This window comes from Polypterus senegalus, chromosome 6 (assembly GCF_016835505.1).
Source record: "Polypterus senegalus isolate Bchr_013 chromosome 6, ASM1683550v1, whole genome shotgun sequence".
NCBI lineage: Eukaryota > Metazoa > Chordata > Cladistia > Polypteriformes > Polypteridae > Polypterus > Polypterus senegalus.
In genome coordinates this window covers 34,159,332-34,186,479 of record NC_053159.1, presented here as the reverse complement: position 1 = coordinate 34,186,479, position 27,148 = coordinate 34,159,332, and the positions used below count along the sequence as shown (strand labels likewise).

General features: G+C 39.8%; 1 protein-coding gene and 1 long non-coding RNA gene across 2 annotated transcripts in view; one reads left to right on the top strand and one right to left on the bottom strand.

Annotated features, from left to right (window-relative positions):
- The window catches only part of LOC120530493 (claudin-16-like), a 42,830-nt gene extending 25,402 nt beyond the window's left edge, over nucleotides 1–17,428 (bottom strand). Inside the window, exons 1-2 of the mRNA XM_039754924.1 lie at nucleotides 17,232–17,428; nucleotides 16,173–16,325 (exon numbers count right to left, since the gene is read on the bottom strand). Coding sequence (XP_039610858.1) covers nucleotides 16,173–16,265 — 93 coding nt within the window. The 5' untranslated portion in view covers nucleotides 16,266–16,325; nucleotides 17,232–17,428. The remainder of the gene's footprint in view (nucleotides 1–16,172; nucleotides 16,326–17,231) is intronic.
- Nucleotides 17,429–18,047: 619 nt separating this feature from the next.
- Nucleotides 18,048–27,148, top strand: part of LOC120530512 — a 39,158-nt gene continuing 30,057 nt past the window's right edge. The window contains exons 1-2 of the long non-coding RNA XR_005633975.1: nucleotides 18,048–18,175; nucleotides 26,770–26,897. This is a non-coding gene — a long non-coding RNA (uncharacterized LOC120530512). The remainder of the gene's footprint in view (nucleotides 18,176–26,769; nucleotides 26,898–27,148) is intronic.

Below are 27,148 nucleotides of genomic sequence, written 5' to 3'. Positions count from 1 at the left end.
GTCTAAATTTAAAGTAAAAAAATATTTTATTCAATAATAAGTTCAGAATTTAGCTGGAATTGAACACACTGATGAACACTCAGCAGTCAGGAGGAGGAAGAGGTACACTGCTACAGCGCGTCGCTGCACCCACCATATGACAAATCACCACAGGATCCAAAATTAGGACCCAAGCACAGCCGTGCAATGTGTGACACCTCAGCACCACTGTTTTATCTTGGTAGAGTAATATATATTGCTCTACTTTCCCCTATTGTATTATTAATATGCGGCCTTAGAATGCCCAGGACGCCCAGGAGGACGAGAGGAGGGCTTGTGCCTCCTCCAGACCGAGAGGGGGCGCCCGTCCTGGTTATGTTGGAGGCCTCGGGTAGAGAGCTTGGAAGCCCAGCCCTGTAGGGACCCGTGGCCACTGCCAGGCGGCGCCCCGATGCAGGTTTACCCCGTGTGGTCCTCGGCCGGGACTGGAGCCCGGCCGGGACGCCCAGGAGGACCAGAGGAGGACTTGTGTCTCCCCCAGACCGAGAGGGGGCGTCCGTCCTGGTTATACTGGAGGCCTCGGGTAGAGGGCTTGGAAGCCCAGCCCTGTAGGGACCCGTGGCCACCGCCAGGCGGCGCCCCAGTGCCTCATTATCCCAGGGGCCCGGCACTTCCACCACACCAGGAAGTGCCGGGGGGAAGACGACTTCCGGGTGTGCAGCCGGCACTTCCGCCACACGCGAGGGAAGCAGCTGGAGCCCATCCGGGTTCCTATAAAAGGGGCCGCCTCCCTCCAGTCATTGACAAGAGTCGGGTGGAAGAGTGGCAACGTCTGGAGTAGGAAGGAGGCGGTAGGAAGAAAAGAGAGAGAGAGAGAGAGAAAAAAGAAGAAGAAAAGAGAAGGCATTGGAGTGGCCTGGACTAAGGAGTTGGGGTTGGTGAGCGGAATTGTAAAAGAGAAATGAAGAATAAAGATGTGTTTGTGGGTGACGTTAACGTGTCTGCCTGTCTGTGTCCGAGGCGAGGTTCACAATCTATAACCTCAGGCAATTAGATGTAGTAAAACGACAAGCAGAAGTTAAGTTACACATAAAATAATGTATTACTGATAATATTCATAAATAATAACAAAATGCAAAGTACATTTGAATATTGGCAACCATACAACCTGATAAAATGATGATGTGTAATTCAGGCAGCACACAGACTTGTAGTTACTTAAAATGTCTCTAGTTAAGGCATCATTGGTGCTCAGCTTTCAGCCACATGTCTGTTCAAAATGGCTGCTGAGCTGTGCTCTTCATTGTGTTGTCTTCATCATCACAGGTTAGCAAGAGAGATGCTTTTTCATCATATGTTGGTTAGAGATAGAGATTGTGGTTGAGCAAGCAAATTTATAGGTTTTCTGTCCAACTCCCTACAGCAAATGGTACTTAAAGGCCTCTGAGACAAGCCAATTCCAAACAGCCATACCTCAGACCAATGGGTGAAATAGAACATCTTATCTCCTGCCCCAACCAAGACCATATATTACGCTAACCTGGTTTTGTGTGGGGGATGGGAGAAAAGACTTTAACAAAGAAATGCTCATCAAACTGGTTTAAGACACATCCCCCAAATCCTGTCGTAAAATTACAAAGAATAGTCGTAAATGGGGGGGATAAACAAGAATGCCTCTCACCAAGGTAACACTAAATTACATTGGTTTGCCTAAATTATAAATAAAGACATACAAAACATTTATCAAGTTATATGCAAAATCTCACATCACAACAACCACACAAGTTCAAATGGAACAGTGTGAGTTTTTTTTTACAGTGGCTGGACTGCCAATCCTGTCACCAACCCCTGAGTTTTCCCTGCTAGCTTTCAACTCAGTAGTCAGGGCATATAAAACTCCCAGGTTTTCTCTGAGTGGAACAACACAGCCAAGAACTTAAATTGGGTTACATTTGGTGTCAAAAATATCATCAGGCTTTGCGGATGCAGATAAAGTGCTGCTACCACTGCTTCATATTGATGGTGGCGATTTAATGAGGCAGCTTGTCAAAGCCTATCAAAAGATGGAGCCTGTTTTATGCATTTGTGTTGAAAATATCTTTTTGAGGCTAAATTCAAAAATGACACTTTTGCAGGACCTGATATTAGAAAACTGATTTCTGATTCAGGATTTGATTGTGTGAAGATCAATCTGGAACGAGAGGCTCAGGTATCATTCAAAGAAGTCTTTAGGTAATAATAAAGATACTGATTTTATGGTAATTGTGAACAATGTATTAGTGTATAATGTATAATATGAGTCTCAAAGTTCACTTTTTAGATTTGCATTTGGAATTTCCCTCTGAAAATCTTGGAGCAGTGTGTGAAAAGCAAGGTGAAAGATTCCATCAGGATATCAAGGACATATATAAAAAAAGGTACAAGGGACGTTGGGAGGTCAGTAGGTAGACAGACAACTGCTGGATGATTCATTGGGATGCTCCAGGGAAAGTGTACAAATGATGGTCCACCAAAGAAGTGACATAAACTATATGTAAGTCAATGAATGTATATTATTTTCTTTACATATTTACATCAGATTGATTAAATACTTTCATATTAAATTTATTTAGAAAAACTAAGGGGCTCTGCCCCCTGCTCAATTCACTCGCCCACCCCCAGGTTTGGTTATCCGGATATACAATTTAAAGTGATTGTTATTTTCATGGTAATTGTTACATGCTCTTTTGATTCAATGTTGCATCACTTCTCCGTGATCATAAATATACACCCGACCGATCTGTGGTTTCTTCGAATTTAAACTTGCCATAGCTTTAATTGTTGTGGGACCACAGATTCTCATAGCATCTGGTCCATTATTGTGTAAATCTACATTTTCAGCATTGAATGGTATGAACGCTAAAAGATTATTGTAGAATCGGTTATTTTGCCTGTAGTGTTTGTGGATTTCACTTTCACCAAACAACAAATATTTTAATTCTTGCGGATACGCCTCTTCATTGGGAGGCAACACTACTTTTCCCTGATGGCAACACGAATTAGACAATCTACAAGTCTCTAACTTGAACTTTAAAGCCTTACAATATCTACATACTTCCGACATATCACTTATGTCCATATATTCAATCTCTTTTTGCTGTTACGTTATTTCACTGAGTAATAATTTCCATTTGTTTGTGCTAATGCAATCTTTTACTACTTTCATAATTTGTAACTTGTAACGCCATTTTTTTGAACCTCTCAAATTCCACTGCTTTCATAATCTCTAACCTGCTCTGCATGTGTATCGCACCAATGTTTTTGAACATCTTTATGAAGTCTTTTATTTCTGACCCAGATTGGACCTATGAGGTTTTCAATCCCACTTGGTCTGGGCTGAATATTACTTTCCTTATTTTCAGAATTTGCACATAGCTGCTCTTTCTTCTTCGCTTAGTCGTTGACGTGCCATCTAAAACTTATTAAATTTTTAAGAGCTGGGTGCACATGAAGTGTGTCTGCCAAAAGCATTCCAACAACTGAGAGTTTAGATATCTGTGATCTTGTTTTAAATTGTTTGTAAGTAGGGAGTGATGTGCAAAAGTGACCGTCTTACGAGTCTTGCTTCCAAAGGTTGTAAAGTCTAGTCTTGCGGGACATCAAACTGTCTTACCGAGAAGATCACGTCTCGACCCAAGATTTTTTTTAATAATAGAGAGATACTGTATATAAGAATAAATTGTTTAATCTGAATAGCCCAGCCACATGGGATGTACAAACAAGTGTGTTTCATCGTGCCAGTCCCAAGCCCGGATAAATGGGGATAGTTATGTCAGAAAGGACATCTGGTGTAAAATTTTGCCAAATCAATATAGAGATGACGATACAAATTTCCACACCAGATTGGTCGAGACCCGGGTTAACAACGACCGCCACAAGTACTGTTAGTCAACAGGATGCTAACAGAAATTGGGCTACTGGTGGCCGAAGAAGAAGAAGGAGAAGAAGAGGGAGGAGACATGTCCGGAGGCAGGAGGAGAGGAGGAAGGTAAAGAGAGTGGAACTGAGGGTAGGAACTTTGAATGTTGGCAGTATGACTGGTAAGGGGGGAGAGTTAGCAAATATGATGGAGAGAAGGAAAGTTGATATATTGTGCGTGCAAGTGACTAAATGGAAGGGGAGTAAGGCCAGGTGGATCGGAGGTGGATTCAAATTGTTCTAGCATGGTGTGGATAGGAGGAGAAAAGGAGTAGGGGTTATTCTGAAGGAACAGTATGTCAGGAGTGTTTTGAAGGTGAAAAGAGTGTCAGACAGAGAATTGATTATGAAGCTGGAAATTGGAGGTGTGATGATGAATGTTGTTTGTGCATATGCACCGCAAGTTGGGTGTTCAATTGGTGAGAAAGAAGATTTTTGGAGTGAGTTGGATGAAGTGATGAACAGTGTACCCAAGGGACAGAAAGTGGTGATTGTAGCGGATTTCAATGGACATGTTGGTGAAAGGAACAGAGGAGACAAGGAGGTGATGGGTAGGTATGGTGTCAAGGAGAGGAATGAAGAAGGTCACAGGATAGTGGATTTTGTGAAAAGGATAGACATGGCTGTGGTGAATATGTATTTTAAGAAGAGGGAGGAACATAGGGTGATGTACAAGAGTGGAGGAAGACGCACTCAGGTAGATTACATGCTATGCAGAAGAATCAATCTGAAGGAGATTGAAGACTGCAAAGTAGTGGCAGGGGAAAGTGTAGTTAAGCAGCATAGGATGGTGGTCTGTAGGATGACGTTGGAGATCAAGAAGAGGAAAAGAGTGAGGGCAGAGCCAAGGATCAAATGGTGGAAGTTGAAAAAGGAAGACTGCAAGGATGAGTTAAGGGAGAAAGTGAGACAAGCACTGGGTGGCAGTGAAGAGCTACCAGACAGTTGGGAAACTACAGCAGATGTAGTAAGGGTGACAGCAAGAAGGTTGATTGGTGTGACATCTGGACAGAGGAAGGAGGAAAAGGAAACCTGGTGGTGGAATGGGGAAGTACAGGAGAGTATACAGAGGAAGAGGATGGCAAAGAAGAATTGGGATAGTCAAAGAGATGCAGAAAGTAGACAAGGAGAAGCAGAAGAGTACAAGGGAATAAGACGCAAGGTGAAAAGAGAGGTGGCGAAGGCTAAAGAAAAAGTGTATGATGAGCTGTATGACACTAAGGAGGTAGAAAAGGACCTGTATCAATTGGCTAGACAGAGGGATCAAACTGGGAAAGATGTGCAGCAGGTTAGGGTAATAAAGGATAAAGATGGAAACGTGTGAATGTGGTGTGGTCTTCAGTAGGAGTGACAGATGCATTCAAGGTGGAGGTGGGATTACATCAAGGATCAGCTCTGAACCCTTTCTTATTTGCAATGGGCAGGTTGACAGACGAGATTAGAAAAGAGTCCCCGTGGACTATGACGTTTGCTGATGAAATTGTGATCTGTAGTGATAGTATGGAGCAGGTTAAGGAGACCCTGGAGAGGTGGAGATATGCTCTAGAGAGGAGAGGAATGAAGGTCAGTAGGAATGACAGAATACATCTGGGAGTAATTGGGATTGTGGAAGAGAGGTGAAAAAGAGTGCAGGCAGGGTGGAATAGGTGGAGAAGAGGAGTGATTTATGACAGACGGATACCAGCAAGAGTGAAAGGCAAGGTCTACAGGACGGTATCGAGACCAGCTATGTTTATATGGGTTGGAGATGATGGCATGGACCAGAAAGCAGGAGACAGAGCTAGAGGTGGCAGAGTTAAAGTTACTAAGATTTGCATTGTGTGTGATGAGGATAGATAGGATAGGATGAGTACATTAGAGGGTCAGCTCAAGTTAGATGGTTGGGAGACAAAGTCAGAGAGTCGAGATTGTGTTGGTTTGGACATGTGCAGAGGAGAGATGCTGAGGATATTGGAAGAAGGATACAAAGGATAGAGCGGCCAGGCAAGAGAAAAAGAGGAAGGCCTAAGAGAAGGTTTATGGGTGTGGTGAGAGAGGACATGCAGGTGACGGGTGTGACAGAACAAGATGCAGAGGACAGGAAGATATTGAAGAAGACGATCCGCTGTGGCAACCCCTAATGGGAGCAGCCAAAAGAAGAAGAAGGAGTTAAAGTTTAATAAAATGTCTTCTTAATTTTATACTTAAATGTGATGTGATGGAAAATTTTAATTATATTTTTATTGTGTTGATGAATGCAAGTAAAAAGAAGACTTCAAAATTAAAACAAATTATTATGAGTTCAATTTTGTAGACCTGCATAGCTGTTTTTAAGCGTTTTTCACTTACAGGGCCTATAAAAAGTATTAAACCTTTGGAAGTGTGTGCATTTTATTTTTATGCAACATTGAATTAGAGTGAAAATAATTTGGCTTTTTTGATACTGATCAAAACATATCAACGTGAAAAGAGATCTTTGCAGAGTGGGCAACAAGCATTGTAGTACAGGGCCATGGCCTCCTGCCACAAAGAGAGTGTAACATTTTTGAATTTGTGCCCTTTATTACTAGTCATTGCACTTGGTCTGTTGCAAGCAGGAAGGTGAAGACATCTGGCTGAAAGTTTATTCATGAATTTATTTTGTTTGTGTTTTTGGTTATTTGTTATTTTTATTCTTTATAATAAGAACGAAATTCCACAAGGATACATAAAGTCAGTACTGCTACTAGTATTTATACAGTGCCCATGTACCCTATTAGCAGGTGGGTTTCCAGTCCTAGTACTAATCATATGCTGGGTGGCTATGCTTGGCTTTTAATTCAGAAAAAAAATTTATACTTCTATCTTTTCCAAAATCTATTTGTATTCTTATGTATTATTTTATTGCCGGCAGTCAATCAGCTACGGCTTAAATGATACACTGAGGGGGCATGATACAAGGTGACATTTAACATATAATACAACACTGAACTACCCACTCAAGAAATACAAACATTTCTAACAGACTTTAAACAGAAAATCATCATTGTTACCAATCAGACAGGACGGAACAATTCAGTACAACAACTATGCATTTTAGAAATACATTTGTTTCAAAGATATCAGTTGTAAATACTTCAAAACAGCAGACAGTCAGTGAAGATAAGGAGGACTCTAGTCCTAGTCCATGATGCAGCATGGCAGTTATCATTCATTCATTCATTGGGTTTTTGAAAATCTATATATTTCTTATATCACATACCACCTTTTGTATGGTACTTTATGGTGCAACTGTATACCTTTATTACTCATAGGCTTGCACAATACCAAGCTACTGAGAATGCCAAAATGATGCAAATCTTGTACAAACCTGAATAAGCACATTGTGGCCTCATCAGGTGTAGTAAAGGAAACTCCCCTTGAGCAGAGCACCAATCTATTGTCCAGGCCCACTCACACTCACACAATTGTCAATTAATGTAACACATAGGCCTCAGGTGCCCTCTTACACCAGCACACTCACACTAAAACAGACAGTTAATCAGTTAACCTAATCTTTGTGTCACTCATTATGTTGAAGAATAACTGGATCCCCTATAACACAGTTTCTTAAACTATGGGTCCTGGATGTTCCGGTTGGGTCGTGTAGGTTTGCAGTTCAACCATTGTATTTAGTGGGAATGGGTGACTTGTGTATGGTTTGCATAGTGTGTTGTGATGGGTAACTGCGGGTTGATTAAACAAAAGATACTGTACTTGCTCCTCTGTGAAAATAGGAAATTGGTGGCAATTCTCCAAAAGGGACCTCCCCCTTGATCTAACAATCATCATGAAGATGCTAGGAAGGGAAAGACCGGGTTGTGAGCAAGAAAAGTTTATGAAACCCAGACCTAGAGAAAAACACACACAGACATGATGGGGAGGTTAAATGAACACATGAACACTACAAAGATAATGTTCAGGCATGAGATTGAAACCCAGCACTCTGGATCCATAATGTAATGTACAAATTAGCTCTGCTTTGTGCAGCCTGTAATCTTGTGACTTGCACTATTATGCATATAATAAATCAAAGTTTTTGTCAAGCCCATATTAAAATATCCTTGCAGCTTTTTAGTTCTCATTGGTTTAGGTCCCTGTAGATTTATGTTAAATGTCATCTTTTCATGTTTCCAGGAAACATCCTTTAGCAAGAAATAAAGAAGCAGATCAAATAAACTAACAACTTCTACACATATACATTAAATATTGTGGAGGATGGCCGGCCGTTTATCCCAGCCAATACCCCCAAGCCGCCAGGTGGAGCCCTCCTTGCAGCATGGAGGTCCCCAGAAAACCAGCAAGGCATTATGGACAATGTAAGTAGCTTTTTGCAGGTCCTGATGACCATAGAAAAGATCATCGGAGAATTGGGAGCTGCAGCCAGAGAGCCGTTGGAGAAGGTGAGGGCCTACGTACGGCGATTTAGTGGGGAGCCTCCCGCAATGACGAATAGCGGGTGCCAATTCACGGCGTGCCTTACAAGAGAGGCCGGTATGATAACCGAGTGGCCGGCGGAAGGGCTAATCGATCCGGGGCAGCTACACAGTGCTGACTCCCGGAGAGAGACAGCCCTAAAGACGCCGCCACTGGTAATTTGTAAAAGTAAAGGGGTGCAAACAGTAAAGGGTCTCTCTTGTTGGGATATATTAGTATCTTTTGTGAAAATGTTTCTTTGATATTTGGACTTCATTCTTCATACATTATATAGTTTATGCCTACATTTTGTCATCTACTAGTAGAATGTAAAAAACGTTTCTGTTTTAACAATGTGTTTACACAGATTACTGTAGAAACGGAACAAACATGAAATGCGTGTGTTCCAAAAAAACGATCTATTAATTCCACTCTAAAACTCCACTTCACTCATATATACTCAATCAAGGCATGAGCTGGGAGAAGTTCGTGCACGTTCTAAATTGGTGGGGGGATGGAATAGCCGGCTGCTCCTAGCTTCTCTTTATCAGCACATTTAGAGGACAAAGGACGCTGGCGGAGAGGTGTGAAGGGATTTAAGAAGCGATTTAAGGTGGGACGGAATTACGAGTTTTTTCGTAGGCTCTGGTAATTCTAGTGTTAATAGAGAGACTCAGACTGTGGACAAGCCCCAGATTGAGCAGGAGATCCCGAAAATAAAACGGGGGTCTCCTGACAAAAAAGAGAGAAAGCACCGTTAGAGGCGGCAGGGGTTTCTCTCCCAGCAAGAGAAGGGGCAGACCTAATATTTCCTTATTGTTTTCAGTCTCGTAGGGGGAGAATACCAGGAGGACAGAGGCAGTGTTACGGGTGCCGAAGGTTGGGCCATATTTGGCGGAACTGTCCTTGGATAGAGGGGGACAAGATGTCGGTTTGGACTAATATTCCCCCTAGGTTCTCCAAGGACCAAGATGTTCGAATTAATCAAGGCTCAACCAGAACATCCTCTTGGAGGAAGGCTTCCCTTTTGGGGCAGGCCGCTCCGAATCTTTATAATTCGTCGCTGGGAGGTGAATACTGTGGAGGATGGCCGGCCGTTTATCCCGGCCAATACCCCCAAGCCGCCAGGTGGAGCCCTCCTTGCAGCATGGAGGTCCCCAGAAGACAAGCAGTGCCTCATGGACAATGTGATTTTATTGCACAGCCCTGCTGGATGCCATGGGGGCCACAAGAGGGAGCTGCAGGGAGGACCGAGAACTTCTTCATACCCTATGACCCGGAAGGTTCGTCATAGGAAGAGCGACGGGCTTCCGGGTTGAAGAGAAGAGCTTTTACCTGACCCGGAAGTGATTGAGAATCACATGGACTGGGGATTGGGAACACTTCCGGGTCAGGAGATATAAAAGGACTGTGGGAGCTCCCAGACGGCGAGCTGAGCTGGGTGGAAGGGTGGCAACGCATCTGGGAGCTGGAGGATTGGTTTATTATTGTAGTTATATGAGTATTGTGGTGGAGAGTGTGCTTTGTGCACTGTGGCAACAAAATAAAGTCAACAATTGGACTTCTACCTGGTGTTTGGAGTCGTGGACAGGGGTTCAAGGGAGCGAGAGAGCCCCCTATCTACCACAATATATATACATACACACACACATTATTATATAGTTTACTGTCAAACAATGCAAAGAGTACATGACACGTGTTTCACTCTTATTTGGGCTCAATGTTTGCCGACTTGGAGACCTTGCGTTACCTGGTAGGTAACCACCATAATATATATATATATATATATATATATATATATATATATATATTGTGACAATGAGGCTCTTCTCCACCTCTCCAACCCTCAGGTATGACTCCAGACACTGGATAAAAGTCCAAGACTTTTTATTAATTAACAATAATGTGCACAAAGCACCCTCCACACTACTCATAAATTAAACAACACTACATATATATATATACACACATACACATATTATATCCATCCATCTATCCATTATCCAACCCACTATATCCTAACTACAGGGTGACGGGGATCTGCTGGAGCCAGTCCCAGCCAACACAGGGCGCAAGGCAGGGCACTAGCGCACTACAGTGCACACACACACACAAAGCACACACTAGGGACAATTTAGAATTGCCAATGCACCTAATCTACATGTCTTTGGACTGTGGGAGGATACTGGAGTACCCGGAAGAAACCCACGCAGACACAAGGAGAACATGCAAACTCCACGCAGGGAGGACCCGGGAAGCAAACCTGGGTCTCCTAACTGCGAGGTAGCAGCGCTACCACTGCGCCACCCTCACATATTATATATACAGTATCCCTTATATATACACACACAAACACACACACACACAAACACACACACACACAGACACACACACACACACACACACACATATAAATATATATATATATGACGTGCCAGACCTAAAGAAACCACCTTTTAAATAGTTTTTCAATGGAAAAGAAACACACTATTTCAGTACTTCTTTTTTTTCGGGATCAGCTGCCAACTTGTCGGCTTGCTACGTGACTTGCTACTCATGTGGGGCTATGAACATTTAAAAGATCGAGCCATGGCTATCCTGTGCTCTCTCATTCTCCTGTCTCTTTTCCCGCAGATGTCCTCCACTCCGTCCGTTGCTGCCGACACACTGGATCCCCTTGATGAAGAAGATTTTGTGTTCTTTTGAGCAGGAGATGGGGATGGTGCATCACGTTTGACAGCGGTTCCCTGTGAGACCGGTTTGCCTCTCTAAGAGGCTTGTGTTTGTAACTGGCAGAGCAGCAATAAAGTTTCTACTCCTTGAACTCTCCTGTGCAACTTTGTGACCAAGTTACAGGCAGTTACTCTAGGAGAGCTGGACAGGGCCATAAAAGGTCCTTAACCCATCTGCAGGACCGGTATCTGCTCCTTTGGGCAAGGAAGAACAGCATAAGCACTGCCAGAGCCCTACAAAATGACGTCCAGCAGACCACTGGTATGAATGTCTCTGACCAAACAATCAGAAATAGACTTCATGAGGGGGGCCGTCATCCTCTAGTGGGCCTTGTGCTCACTGCCTGGCACCCTGGAGCTCGATTGGCATTTGCCATAGAATACCAGATTTGGCAGGTCCACCACTGGCACCCTGTGCTTTTCACAGATGAGAGCAGGTTCACCCTGAGCACATGTGACAGACATGAAAGGGTCTGGAGAAGCCGTGGAGAACGTTATACTGCCTGTAACATCATTCAGCATGACCGGTTTGGTGGTGGGACTGAGGAGGCCTGAGCTTTCACACAGGACATGCTGGTGACCTCTTACTAGATGGTCTTCTGATATTTAGTAAATTCATTGATGGCATGCATTGAAGCCATTTTTGAGTCATGATTAACAAAGGAATTTAAGGCCAAACAAATTCTTTAAACTGACCTCTTGAATATGAGGTCTATCAAGTAGATTGTATTATTAAACTTTTCTCGTCTGCTGGCAGCAATACAATACACTACCTCAAAATGGATTTTAAGATATCTGGAAATGTATTTTAGATATCTCAAATTGACTTACAGATATCTAAAATGCATCTATTTTAAGATATCTAAAAGCATTTTATGATATCTTAAATAGATTTCAAGATATCTTGAAATGATATGCTGTACATTTTGAAATATCTGAAATGCATTTTAAGATATCTTTAATGCAATTCGAGATATCTTGAAATACGTTCCTGTGCATTTTGAGATATCGAAAATACATTTCGAGATATCTTAAAATAACTTCCTGTGCATTTCAAGATATCTCAAATACGTTTTGAGATATCTCAAAATCACTTCCTGTAACATTTCCTATTCTTTCAATGGGACTTCCTGTCTATTTTGAGATATCTCAAAATGAATTTGAGATATCTTGAAATACACAGGAAGTTATTTTAAGATATCTTGAAATGTATTTGAGATATCTTGAAATGTGCAGGAAGTCATTTTAAGATATCTGAAAATGCATTTCAGATATCTCAAAATGAATTTGGGATATCTTAAAATGAGAAGGAAGTTATTTTGAGATATCTCGAAATATAATTTAGATATCTTAAAAAGCATTCAAGATATCTTGAAATTCATTTTTTTTCAGATATCTGAAATACATTTTTAGATATCTAAAATTAATTTCATGATATCTTAAAATGGGTCTCTGCTCCATTTCAAATATCTAACAATGTATTTCAAGATATCTCAAATTGTATTTCAAGATATCTAAAATGCATTTTAAGATATCTTTAAAAGGACACTCAATTATTTCAAGATATCTCAATAGCATTTTCAGATATCTACAATACAATTTAAGATATCTCAAATACATTTCCAGATATCTTATAATAAACAAGTAGTCCCATTGAAATAACAGGCAATTTTACAGGAAATGATTTTGAGATATCTTGAAATGCATTTAAGATATCTTAAAATGCATGAAAGGTCAATTTAAGATATCTGAAAATTCATTTGAGATATCTTGAAATGCAGACCCAATTATTTTGAGATATCTGAAACTGTATTTGAGATATCTTGAAATACATTTGAGATATCTCAAAATGTATTGCAGATATCTTAAAATATAAAGGAATTATTTTAAGATATCTCAAAGCGAGTTTCAGATATCTTAAAAAGTAAATTACATTTTAAGATATCCAAAATTCATTTTGAGATATCTCTAAATGTTAATTTGGCTTGCCATACTACTTGGATTTCCACTGAGCAGTGCAATTTCTTATTGGTCAAGGTTTTTAATAGAGCAAAATCTGACATTTTCTGCTGTCCAGCTTTGGATATGCTGGCGAGTTGTTGTTAAAATGTCACTTACAGCAGAACTCTTCAAATTGAGGCGTGGGGTAAAACTGTGGCTGCAGGTTTTTATTCCAACCAGTTTCATAAATCAATTGGTCAGTTTCAATTCTAATTGAATTAAATAGCTAGTGTCACAGTAGGGGGCAGTAGTGCTCCCTTGAACCCTCAGGTACCATGCCAAACACCTGGTAAAAGTGCCACAATAATTCTTTTTATTATAATAATTATGTGCACTAAGCGCCCTCCACTCCACACTACTCATAAATAACCAATAATACACAATAAACAATCAATAATCCAATCCTCCAGCTCCCAGACGCGTTGCCCTCCTACCACCCAGTTCAGCTCATTCTATGGGAGTTCCCATGGTCCTTTTATACTCCCTGACCCGGAGGTGTTTCTGCCCAACAGTCCACAAGTCCTTATTCCTTCCAGGTCAGGGTAAATAGTCCTTTTCTTCAACCCGGGAGTACGTCATTTCTTCCTGTCACGTGACCGTGACGCACTCCCGGGTCATAGGGCACATAAGAGCCTACGAGCCCCCCTACAGCGACGCCTGGTGGCCCCCAAGGTATCCAGCAGGGCTGTATACAAACACTACATAGTCCATGATGCCCTGCTGGAACTCGGGGCATGATCATGTCGGGAGAGCTCCTCCTGGCGGCCTGGGGGTGAGGGCCGGAGTAAAATGCTGGCAATTGACCACACTAGCTATTTTTCCTTCTTTTAGTCTACATTCACAAAAATGTACTATGATATTTACATGTTAAGGAAGTTCTGATTTCTTTAAAAAAAATCTTTAAAATGCTTAACTTTCCTGTACATTTCTTTCATATTCATTTTTATGCAGAACTTGCTGCCTTATTTGCATTCAAATACTGAGTATTAGTGATAGGCAGTGCAGACACTGGTGCAAATGACACAATGCTAAAAGGAGCTAGTATTTTAGTTTCATTTGTATTTGTGTGATTGTCACAGAGTAGGTAAGAGCTCTGTACACCTGAAATTGGGCAGTTTATCCCTTTCTCCCTGGCAGATCTTTTAAAACTCCATTCGATTGCATCTGAAAATCTCAAGGACAGTCACAGACTTGTTCCCAAGCCTGTCATGCTGAAAGGTGAACTGTCACTCCAGTCTGGAGCAGGTGTTCTTCAAGGACTTCTCTGTGTTTTGCTGCATTCTGCCTTCCATAAATTCTGACCAGTCTCTCTGTCCTGGCCACATGCAGCAACCCCATAACATGATGCTGCCACTACCATGCTTCACCATAGGGATGGATATATGCAGGTGATGAGCAGTGCCTGGTCTTCACTGGACATACTACTTGTTTTGTCCAAATGTGACTCAACAAACCAGATAATTGTTTTTGTTTTGCTGTCAGAGTCCTTTAAATGCCATTTGGCAAACTCCAAGTATTAGTTAGCTCAGGGGTCCTCAATCACAGTCCTGGAGGACCGCAATGGCTGCAGGTTTTTGTTCCAACCCAATTGCGTAATAAGAAGCACTTATTGCTCAAGTAACACTTCTGCTTCACTTTAGTTGTCTTTCTTGTTAAGATTTTGAACCCTTATTGCTTATTTTAGTCTTAAACTGCTGTATTCTTGGTTTTTAATTGCTCTTAATTAGCAATAACATGCAAATGACAAAAGAGACCAGCTTTTCTCCATTTAGCTTGTTACCATTTACACCTCTGTGTATTTATCATGCACTATTGGGTTTAATTAAATACTTGGAAGGAAAGTGAAGAGAAAAAAGTGAAGGACTGAGAATAACTCATCCAGTTTAGCCTTCAAATCATTTGGATGAAGAAAATCTATGATATGAGAATTACCTGACATAGCAGAGTTAAAGTACTAACAAGCCATGAAATTAAATTATTGGAAAGAATTTCTTTCTAATTAAGCAACCGGGCTAGAACAAAAACCTGCAGCCCTACAGGACTGTAACTGAAGACCCCTGAGTTAGCTATTGAACCATAAACACTTGATTGATGGATCTCAGGAGAGGACTTCTGAAGCTCTATTAGCATGATCATTGGATTTTTGGTCACCTCACTGACCAAAGCCCATCTTCCCTGCTTACTCAGTTTGGCTGGATTGCCAAGTCTAGGAAGAGTTCTAGTGGTTCAAAATTTCTTCAGTTTCACAATTATTGAGGCAACTTTGCTCCTGGAAACACTCAAAGCTTTAGAAACAGTTTATACACTCCCTCTCATATTTGCCCCATCACAAGAGAGGTCCACAGGGAGTTTCTTGGACTTCACGGCTTAGTTTTTGTCCCGACAGGCTGTATGAATCGTGGGCCTTATATACATAGGTGTCTGCCTTTCTAAACTTTATCCAATCCATTTTATTTGCAAAAGGTGGACTCTAACCAAATTCTAAACACATCTCAAGGACAACCAAAACTAGCCAGTGTCATAGCAAAGGGTCTGAAAATCTAATTGAATGAGAAATTTCCATTTTTGATTTTTAATAAATTTGCAAACTTTTCTGAAAACATATTTTCACTTTGTAATGATGTGTTATTGAGTGTAGAATGATGGGCAAAAATGGTAAATGTGTCCATTCAAAATCAAATCTACACTATAATAAAGTGTAAATGAAGTAAAGGAGTGTGGAAACTTTCTGAATTAGCTTTATTTTATATATAAAAGAGAGCTGAAGTCACTCCAGAGTTTCAAAATTTAATCTTGGATGGTAACTGAAGGCTACGTTACAATGACAACAAATATTCCTTCATGCTATTGAGTAGGAGATACCCTGCTGAAAAACAAAACCAATGCATTTTGAACATTTCAATTCACCAAAAATCAAGTTTTACGTAATTAACAGTGAAGAGAAGCTTCTTATGTTGGAATATATATGGAGGAATATCTAATCCTCCATAGCTGATATTTTGTGCATGTTCCTTAAAAGGTTGACTTAATCATTAAGGGATAAAAAGACACCTCAGAGCTACTGAGCCATGCAGTACATTGTGCTCTTACCCTAAAGCAATCAGTTTCATTTGCCAGTATCAAAAGTGTGAGGCCCAAAAGTGCCACGATCAGTGCCAGGACTTCAGCCCAAGCCTCCACCATGTCAGCAGTGCTGTTTGTCTTCCCCACTAAGTGAAATGATCAGAGTCAAGAGTTCATCCCCTAAAAAATAAAGTTCAAATATTAACCAAATATGTTGTCTTTGCATCAGGCATTTCTTCAAAGAAATTTTAGAAAATGAATGGTAAAGAATTTGAACACTTTAGCCTCTTGCGTACCCCTCCATACAGCCATTTTCCATATTGCCTGATACAAGGGTACAGGGAGACAAACATATCAATCACCCTTAATCAATCTATCTATCTATAAGTCCTTCAAAGGACAGTCTCATACATCACAAGCTCAAATCAAACAGTATATTTAGTGTGATCAATAAACTTAGCAAGTCTTGGACTATGGGCTTGTGGAGAGAACACGCAGACTCCACAAGGAAATAGGCTTAGCATTCAGCCATCGTGAAGTGGTATCACTATCCTGTGTCACTGTGTTCACACACATAAAACTGTGAAGGCTGTACTTGAGTCAAAATCTGCAAAGTTGAATAAAACTTCAATAAAGTCCAGGCTGTCATCAGAGTTTCAGCACCTCACCCGAGGAAGAGGCAAATGATCAGTAAATAGCACTGTATCTGCTGCTGTCCCATTCATGGTATTGGTTACTCCGATAATGGATCTTTTTACCTATGTTACAACTAAAATCAGTTTCTCCCATTTCAAATGGTTAAGAAACAGTTTACTGCTTGAACGAGGACAGCACAGCCGATCAGCAGCTTTCTAGAGGTCAGTTATATTAGTCAATCAACGGAATCTTAATACAAACCTCCAGAAGCTCAGCAAGAGATGTAACAGGCTGTTAGCTTTTATCACCGTTCCCTAATACTGTAAAGCACTTGGTGGTGCCATCTATGTCTACAGGTAAGAAACTTTCCGCAATAACTGTAACTGGTCGATATAATGCGATCCCTCTCGCGAAATAAGCAAACGCCCGTGCTTCACTGCACACTCTTACCTGGTTGGCTAATGTCCGGTCAGTAGTATTCAATGTCCACTTTTGGTCAGGTTTGATGAGCGGAGTGCGAATGAGGCTGAGGACCTCGCGAACTTGAAACTCGAGTGCCCAACAGGACTTGCGCAAGCGCATCCAATCGCCAAGCCACCGCCTGGGGATGCGGGCGAAACTAAGACTAGTAACCACTTTGGTGAAAATCGAATTGTGCGGTTGTTGATGTTGATTTAATTTAACAATATATTAGAAATAATTGATTCAGTTATGCCATCTGGTTCCACGTTAATGACTTGCAGAGTTTAAACATAATCAATTAAAAAAGGTACAAAATTTGACAAAGCCTTTTCATTTCGATTGTACAAATTAAAGTGGATAAATTAAATTAGATTTTAAACATTATCGTATTGAATACATCTCATTAATTAGTTTTAAAAAAAATATGATCTCGCAGACTATAGTTGCTTGTCCTTTCAGGAATAAAAGAACATTTTATAATTTGCCAGAGTCACAGATAAATTCTCATAAATCTGCTTTCACTAAAACACGAATCCCGTGGCACGGCTAAATATGTTTTAATACATTTTGCAATGTACAAAGGTGTGGGGTTACGTGGAATGTCCTTGCAAATAGTTTTCCAAGCAAAGGGAGATTTTTTGTGCAAAATTAGATCGCTTTCTGAAAAAAATCGACATTAATAAATAGCTCAGAATCAGCAGAAGTAGTTTAAAAAACACACACGCACACACAAAGAGCAGCCCAAGTAGTGGGAAGCGTTTAAAATAACCAACTGGTCTGCGACTACCTGTAAACACAGGCGCGTTAAGGGCAAGTAGGTGAGCAGTGCGCATGTGTGAGAGGCGGTCCCGTGTAGATAGATACATCTGGAGACCTGCTCATTGTCAGCTGAATGCAGTTCTTGAATGGGGAAATAGCCGAAGTGCAGTTGTGTGAGTATAAAATAAGTGTTAATGTTAAGTGAAACCAACTTGGGGAGAATAGAGTTTGGCAGGAATCCCTGACAGTAGAGTTTAAACATTATAATCCGTTTACGTAAATCCAGCAAACGCAATCAAAAATGGTTAGTTGGAGGAACGTCATTCAGTTACATTAATAACATTCCACGTAAGTGAATCGGTTAATTCAAGCTCAGTTTAAATGAAATAGGAGAACATAACTTATTTGAGTAGTTTAACTAATCACAGTAAATATTAACACATTTGTTTAAGCTAATTACTCGTTAGCTAATGTTAACGAAATATAAGCATATTGATTATATCCTCTTGCATTGCACGATACTTTCCTAACGGTTTAAGCAAACCTTTGCTTTTAAATAAATTCTATTGCCATATTTTAAGTCAACTGGCAAAAAATGTGATAATTACCTTTATAGCATTCATTAGTATTGCCAAGGAACCAATTATACAAAAGTAATTAACATATTAAACGACCTTCTGTCTTCACAAGAAGAAGAAAAGTCTGCTCGCGTGGCGTATAGGGTGTGTCACTCAAAAACGATATTATAAGTAAACATTTTACATTATATGTGTTTAAAATGCTCAACTTTTTCATTAGCTTTAATAAATCCAAAGCAAAATAATGTGCTTTCACACTTACTAACTCAGATTATTTTAAATTTATGAAATCAGTTCACAACCTTTAATAAATTCATATTTCAATTATGTTTTGAAAAGTGCTTTTCGTTCTTTTTAACCATAAATACAGCATTATAATTAAAAAGTACACACAAACCTAAGTGTTTGTAAATAAAGTTAATTTGTGAATAGTTTAATAAACAATATGGCAGAAACTACACATTTTTTTATTAACGATTAATAGGCAAAGTGCTGCCATAATAGATAGACAGATAGATACACCTTCATGTTGGGATAGTTCATCCTCAAAATGGATGGATGGATATTTGAACTGTTTTATATTAATGATAACAAATCAAATTAATTAAAATGCATCATTTTAGGTTCAGTCAGATTATCAAAGGCAAACATGTCCAAAGCCACCTCCATAAACACACAAATGTTTGGCCCTTAAATAACTGCCATGTTCAATCTTTATCCTTATCTGTCATTAGACAAATAGGTGTAACTTGCTAAACTTATGCAGTATCTTTATAGAAAGGATGATCCCTTTGATTCAAACAAAAACCAAATATAGCCCACCCAAACACTCTGGAAAATATGCCAAAAAAAAAAACCAATAGCACTGACATGTCATATCCTTTTTTACCCCCATTTGAACAAAAAAAAAAAGATCTGGCAAAATTTAAGTGTGGCATCCTAACATGATTGGTGATTCTATGCCAGTGAAATTCATTTGCTTTTTATAAACATAAATGATCCGAGTTACTATGACATCTGAACAAATTATTCCAGTTGTACTAGAAACAAATATGGTATGTCACATTGGCAAGCACACTCATTTTGGGTCAAAACAATCTGAAGTAGCTGTGTAATGACACATTTTTCTGCAATGTTTTTTTAAGCTTCAACAAATATTCATTTTCAGTAAAGTCAACATAAGGCAATTACCCTAGAAATTATTTCTGTGAGTGGTGCTGTTAAAGCAATGAAATCCATTCATAATGTTTCTACATTAATTATACTTCTTAATGTGACAGCTAAGAAACTTAAGTCAGTTGTATTAGAAATGAACACATAAAGCCTTAAAACCTCATTCTGAATAAAGTCAATTTAAGATAGCTGGTAATAGCAATGTATTCCCCTGACAGACAGAACCCCCATAACCACCACCTTTTTTTCTTTTGAGTGGCATGGCCACTTTGCTTTAAACGCACTTAAGTGACAGTGAAAAGATAAAATTTAGAGCATTGTTATTTCTTGGTGAACAGATACATTTATTAACTGTCACTTGGATTAGAAGAAAGAGTAATCCATAGAGTACATCAGCATGGGGGCACATTGAGTCCTAGGTATGATCCCCTGCCTTTGCTTGTGTGGAGATTTCATGAACTCACTGTGTCGCAAGGCTTTCCATCTGACATCCTAAAATCATGAAGTTTAGGTTGATGTGGTTACTCTAACCTGGCTCATCGTGACTTGGCAATTGATAGACAGGTGCCCCATACTTTGGTCCTGGTAAAATTGAACTGGATTAAGAAGATCTGTAAATTGATTGATAACTAAGGGCTCATTTGTACTTCACGCGACGCGACGCGACGCATGCTGCAGCGGACGCTCCTGCTATGCAAGCGTTGAAGTGTTTATATTTGCCCGCGTACTTTACGTAAATCTGGAGGAGTCCACCAGGTGGCAGTGCGAGATATTATCACGATGAGAACATGTTTGGCTTCTCTGTGTTGTGAATTGCCTAAAACACCTATTAAATTCTGATGACACCTTACCGCAATATCTGTGAAAAGGATGTTTATATTGATTAAATCCATCAATCCAGGGATATGTCCATTCCAACAAGCATTGGGCACGACTGAGAAACAATCCCTGGACGAGGTCTCCGCTCATCGCAAGGTGAATACAAGCACACATACACTAGCGGCACCAAATACCCAAATCTGCTTATCTTTGGAAGGAAACTGGAGCACAGTGTGGAATACAAGCAGGAAATACCAGCAACGTAACTCCCTGCGAGACAGCAGTGCTATTGCTCCGCCACCGTGACACCCCCATGTGTGTAATTATTAACAGTATTCATTATTTAAATGAAATTATATGTAAAATGTAACATACACACTTTAATGCATTTCATCATGAAAGTGATATCAAGTATGAATCTAAAGATTCTAAATGTGCAGAGAGTTGGAATATCATACATTTAATTTGTTCTGTGTGGTGATCTTTTGCTGCTTGCCGCAGCTGTCAGGTCCAAGAAGCTCGTAGCGATTAAAAACTGGGATGACGTTTACGACGGTCTGCTTTAATGATAAAGTAAACTACGAGGTTAAAGTGGACAAATAGAGATTATAAATTTCAACTTTAATCACAAAATACACGTTTTCACCGTGTCCTTTATTTTTTTTCTTAGTGGTTCAAATATAACGCTATACATTATGTTGCTGTTGTTAAGTTGCAAAAATAAAAAAGTTAAAAAAGACGACACAAAAGATGGTATGTGAGACTTTTAAAATGTATCGTGTCATTACGATCGGGAATATGCGACGCTTGAATATAAAAGCACCACGAATGCATCTGTATGTCGGCATTTTGCTTCAACACTTTGAACCATTCATCAAACAGCAAAGCGCGCACATCGATCCCCGAAGGATCTCCATAGAGGCTTGCTGTCACATGTAGATAGTAAACAGAGACTCTGACGTCACGTTCCGACTTTTAGCACACTGCGCCCCCCGACTTTTTGCTGGTACTGCAACTCGCGCACGCGTCGCATTAATTTCTGAGGACCTGCTCAGAGGACGCGTGAAATGAACGCTGGGAACGCGTGGCAGCCATGATGCGGACGCGTACGATTTCTGAGCGTGAAGTATAAATGAGCCCTAAAGGTTAAAGATTTCCAAGCAAACTAAAATGAAGTTCTTTTTTGGCACCCCCAGTGATTCATAATAGCACAGGATGAACTATATCGGGGTACTCCACTCTGCTCCTCGAGGTCCACAGTGGCTGCAAGTTTTCATTCAAACCAGCTTCATAATTATCAGTCAGGCTTAGTAGATGTTTAATTATTTGACTTGTTAGTGCTTTTATCCTTCCAAGACAAATCAATCACATTGTAGATTTTGTTTCCTGAGAACATTATCCATAAGTTTTGTGGTACTGAACAGATTTGTACTTCTTGGTCTTTTCCTTTTCTCGCATTTACTTCAAAGCATGTTATTAACACAGACACTTCATGGTGCATGTGCACAGGTTTAAATGAAAGCACGTTCGCTGGAGAGCTGGTGGCTCCTTTGTCATTTGCACCTCATTATTAACTGATGACTGATTAAAAAAGTGGACAACAATTAAAACCTTAATGCAGCAGTTTAAAACTAAAATAGGCACTTAAAGGTTGTGAATAAGTTAACTAAAACTAAGCCCAAAAACATATTGTTTCAGTAATAAATAAATGGGTTGTAGTTAAACATTTGATTAAAGCAAAAACCTGCAGTAACTGGACTTCCAGGACCTGAGGTGAGTCCCCTGACCTACAGTATATTAACTTTTAGTAATGAAATAGAAAAATCACACGTAATGGGGTATCAGTAGAGGTTGGTGAATAACTGTTACACTGACACATTATTGCTACAAATGTTTGTAATGCACCATCTGTTGGAACGACAAACACAACACATTTATTACTACATGTATTACAAGTTGGGCGGCATGGTGGCGCAGTGGGTAGCACTGCTGCCTTGCAGTTAGGAGACCTGGATTCGCTTCCCAGGTCCTCCCTGCGTGGAGTTTGCATGATCTCCCCATGTCTGCGTGGGTTTCATTCAGGTGCTCCGGTTTCCTCCTACAGTCCAAAGACATGCAGGTTAGGTGCATTGCTGATTCAAAATTGTCCCGAATGTGTGCTTGGTGTGTGTGTGTGCATGTGCCCTGCCCGGGGTTTATTTCCTGCCTTGCACCCTGTATTGGCTGACATTGGCTCCAGCAGACCCCCGTGACCCTGTAGTTAGGATATAGCAGGTTGGATAATGGATGAATGAATGAATGGATGTGTTACACAATATATTCCAATAGATGGTGCACTCTGCATTAATTACCTAGATTTCAACCCGTCTTAATCAGGTAGTACTGTTAGTGTACTAATAATTCTGTAGAGGCTTTACATCGATGTTTTCAGCAAAGAGTGGATTGCTGTCACTGATCTATTGCAAAATCGGTGTTACATTTTGTCCAAGAGCAACATCACATCAAGATCCCATTTCACTGGTACCAAGCAACCAGAGGCAACCAAATCTAAGTTATGTCAGCCTAATCGCTGCCTGCAAAATAACACCAACATACAGAGAAGAGCTGTTTTTAAACTTTGTATGATGCATTGCATATAATATGAAACTGTACATTTCTCAGTATAGTTACTCTGTAATTTACAAGGATTTGTGTTTTCTTTTTGTTTATGTATAGTGTTAATCCTTGCATTAAATGTTTCATTTTCATTTTAATTATTTTTTAAAATATGTCTTTTCAGTGATTTCATCACTGGACATGACAAAGGTGCTATATAAATAAAATTTATTATGATTAATAAACATGAGTCTTACTAGAACATTTGTAAAACTTTTGACAAGGGCAGGGCATTTGGCCCAACAAAGCTTGCCAGTCGCGTCCATCTTATTCTTGCAAAACAGCATCAAGTCTTGTTTTGAAAGTCCCTATGTCCTACTGTCTACCACACTACATGGAAACTTATTCCACATGCCTGTGGTTCTCTGTGTGAAGGAAATATTCCTAATATGCATGCAAAATTTCCCTTAACCAGTTCCCAACCGTGTCGCTGTGTTCTTGTTGAACTCTTGTTAAAGTAACAGTCTAAATCTACTGTGCAAATCCCTTTCATATTTTTGAGCACTTTAGTCATATCACCTTTTAATCTCTGTTTGCTAAAATTTAAAAGGTTCATCTCCTTAAACCTTTCCTCGTAACTCAGACCTCTCAGCCTAGTCAATTGCATTTGGACTGTTTCTAACACTGCTGCATGTTTTTTGTAGACTGGAGACCAAAACTGCACCCAATACTGCAGATGAGGTCTCACCAGGGTGTTATTAAGTCTGAGTATAACCTTCCTTCACTTGTACTCTACAGATCAGGGCGCTATATAACCTGCCATGTGAGACCTTACTAAATACTTTCTGGAGCTCAAGATAAATAATATCATATGCCGTCCTGGTCATATTCTGGAATTCTATGAGGAAGCTTCAAAAGGATAGTATTGAAGCAGTCCTCCCTGGACTGAACCCGTGTTGACTGTTCCCTGAAAATCCTGTTTTTGAGATGGCTTATGTATCATAATTGAAGTTATATTTATATGTGTACTGTAATTTTAATGCATAAATTATTACCAATTTAAATTTTACCTCACCTTAAATCTGTTAAACATTATTGAGCAAATTTGGAAAAACACGTTTTTTTGGTGTAATGAAAACCTTACTTGGAGTACTTGCCATATTGGTTGAATTTAGCCCATTTTATTTATTCTTTGCTTTTTAAGAATAAGGGGGATGTGCAGGACTGTAGTAACTACAGGGGAGTAAAATTGATGAGCCACAGCATGAAGTTATGGGAAAGAGTACTGGAAGCTCAGTTAAGAAGTGAGGTAATGATTAGTGAGCAGCAGTATGGTTTCATGCCAAGAAAGAGCACCATAGATGCAATGTTTGCTCTGAGGATGTTGATGGAGAAGTTTAGAGAAGGCCAGAAGGAGTTGCATTTGGTCTTTGTGGACCTGGAGAAAGCATATGACAGGGGGCCTCAAGAGGAGTTGTGGTATTGTATGAAGAAGTCGGGAGTGGTAGAGAAGTACGTAAGAGTTGTACAGGATATGTACGAGGGAAGTGTGACTGTGGTAGGAGTCACAGATGCATTCAAGGTGGAGGTGGGATTACATCAGGGGTCGGCTCTGAGCTTTTTCTTATTTGCAATGGTGATGGACAGGTTGATAGGAGTCCCTGTAGACTGTGATGTTTGCTGATGACATTGTGATCTGTAGTGATAGTAGGGAGCAGGTTGAGGAGACCCTGGAGAGGTGGAGATATGCTCTAGAGAGGAGTGGAATGAAGGTCAGTAAGGAACAAGACAGAATACATGTGTGTAAATGAGAGGGATGTCAGTGGAATAGTGAGGATATAGGGAGTAGAGTTGGCGAGGGTGGATGAGTTTAAATAATTGGCATCAACAGTACAGAGTAATGGGGATTGTGGAAGAGAAGTGAAAAAGAGAGTGCAGGCAGGATGGAATGGGTGGAGAATAGTGTCAGGAGTAATTTGTGACAGACGGGTATCAGCAAAAATGAAAGGGAAGGTCTACAGGATGGTAGTGAGACCAGCTATGTTATATGGTTTGGAGACGGTGGCACTGACCAGAAATCAGGAGACAGAGCTGGAGGTGGCAGAGTTAAAGATGCTAAGATTTGCATTGGGTGTGACGAGGATGAACAGGATTAGAAATGAGGACATTAGAAGGTCAGCTCAGGTTGGACAGTTAGGAGACAAAGTCAGAGAGGCGAGATTGCGTTGGTTAGGACGTGTGCAAATTAGAGATGCTGGGTATACTAGGAGAAAGATGTTAAGGATAGAGCTGTCAGGGAAGAGGAAAAGAGGAAGGCCTAAGAGAAGGTTTATGGATGTGGTGAGAGAGGACATGCAGGTGATGAAAGTATGGAAGAAGATGATCCGCTGTGGCAACCCCTAACAGGAGCACCTGAAAGAAGAAGAAGAATTTATTTTTTGCTTTAGAGATCCATGCACTATCCAATTATTAGAAAAAATAATCTGATAAATGAAACACATGCATAGGTTAATAATACTATGCACTTTAGAGAATAAAATCCTTAAAATCTTATCAATAGTAACTTGTTAAACATCTTCTTACATAATACGCTATCGTGGCTGTCCAGGATTTTAAATCACCTGTAGCTTGCAAACTGTTTGGCCTATTGACCTGAACTTTGGTACACATATACTACGTAACGTCTACTATCTGCTTTCAGCTTGCAGCGCTCCATTACTGGTGTTTAGATATTGCGGTTTTTTGCAAAATGGCAAATGACCGAGTCTTTCGTGGCATGATAGCAGCAACTCTTCAGGACGTTTGTTGAACATTCCATAATGTGGGAGCAATTCTTTTATTACGGTGCTGAGAGTGACAGCCAGACTGAACTATTTCATAAAGTTTAAATGTCACATTTTAGTTGAAAGATTACATTAGAAGTCAAATTCCCCTGTCCTGCAAACACCAAATTTGGAAAGGGTGTGCATTTACAAAAAAACAGCAAAGTTGCTGAGAGAAAACTTCAATTCATTTTAATTTTACTGTTTGCAATTTGCTGCAGGTCAAAGAGGATTTAAAAATAACCGCTGTTTCTAAGCCCATTCTACAATAATAAACACAAATATAAATGATGTTGAAACATAAAAAGTGAAATGTCATGCAATATTTTAAATTCAAATTGCAGCCGTCCCTCCATGGTTTGCTTTATTTTGACAATGGTCATTTACTAAGAACACAACTACAGTTTATTTTGGAGAGAATTCTGAAAATGAGTCTAACATGGTGACAAATTCACACCAAGGCCATCATGGACAATCAAAAGAGAAACAGTAATGACAAATCAAAAATGACTATTAAAATTTAATAAAAAATGAATATAAAATAAAAGTCAGTCTTAAGAGTTATATTCTATGCTAAAATAAAGAGCAGGTTTAAATGCTGACACTGATGATGTGTTTCTCCAACACTGACACACAGGTCATTCCAGTTTGGATGTCTATTAGTTAAAGTGGATACAAGAAATCCTTCCTATTTTTAACCCATAGAACCTGCAAATAAGTAGGCATCCTTGGTTTTGACCCAACATTTCTTTTCTTTCTTTCTTTCTTAATCCATTGTAGGGTGAAAGTGAACCGAAGCAAGCTGAAGACAACGATCACAAACCATAATGAGTGTGGTATAACCAGAAGCAGAGGATATCAGTAAATCCTTTAAACTATGAGTAACCGCTCTTTCATTACTGTGGCAGGTTTGAACTGAACTCTTCCTTAAAGTTTCATTTTGCTTAAACACAATATTTTAGTTGGAATATTACTTTTTTTTTTAAAACTTTTTAAAGAAAAAAATTATTTATGTTTTTTAACAGCTTTTGAATTTATACTTCATTTCATTACAAAAGGCCTAACAGTCACCATTTTAAGGAATCTGGACCTACTAAAACACTAATTACATTATATGGACTATATGGTATGATATATATATATATCTCCATCCATCCAT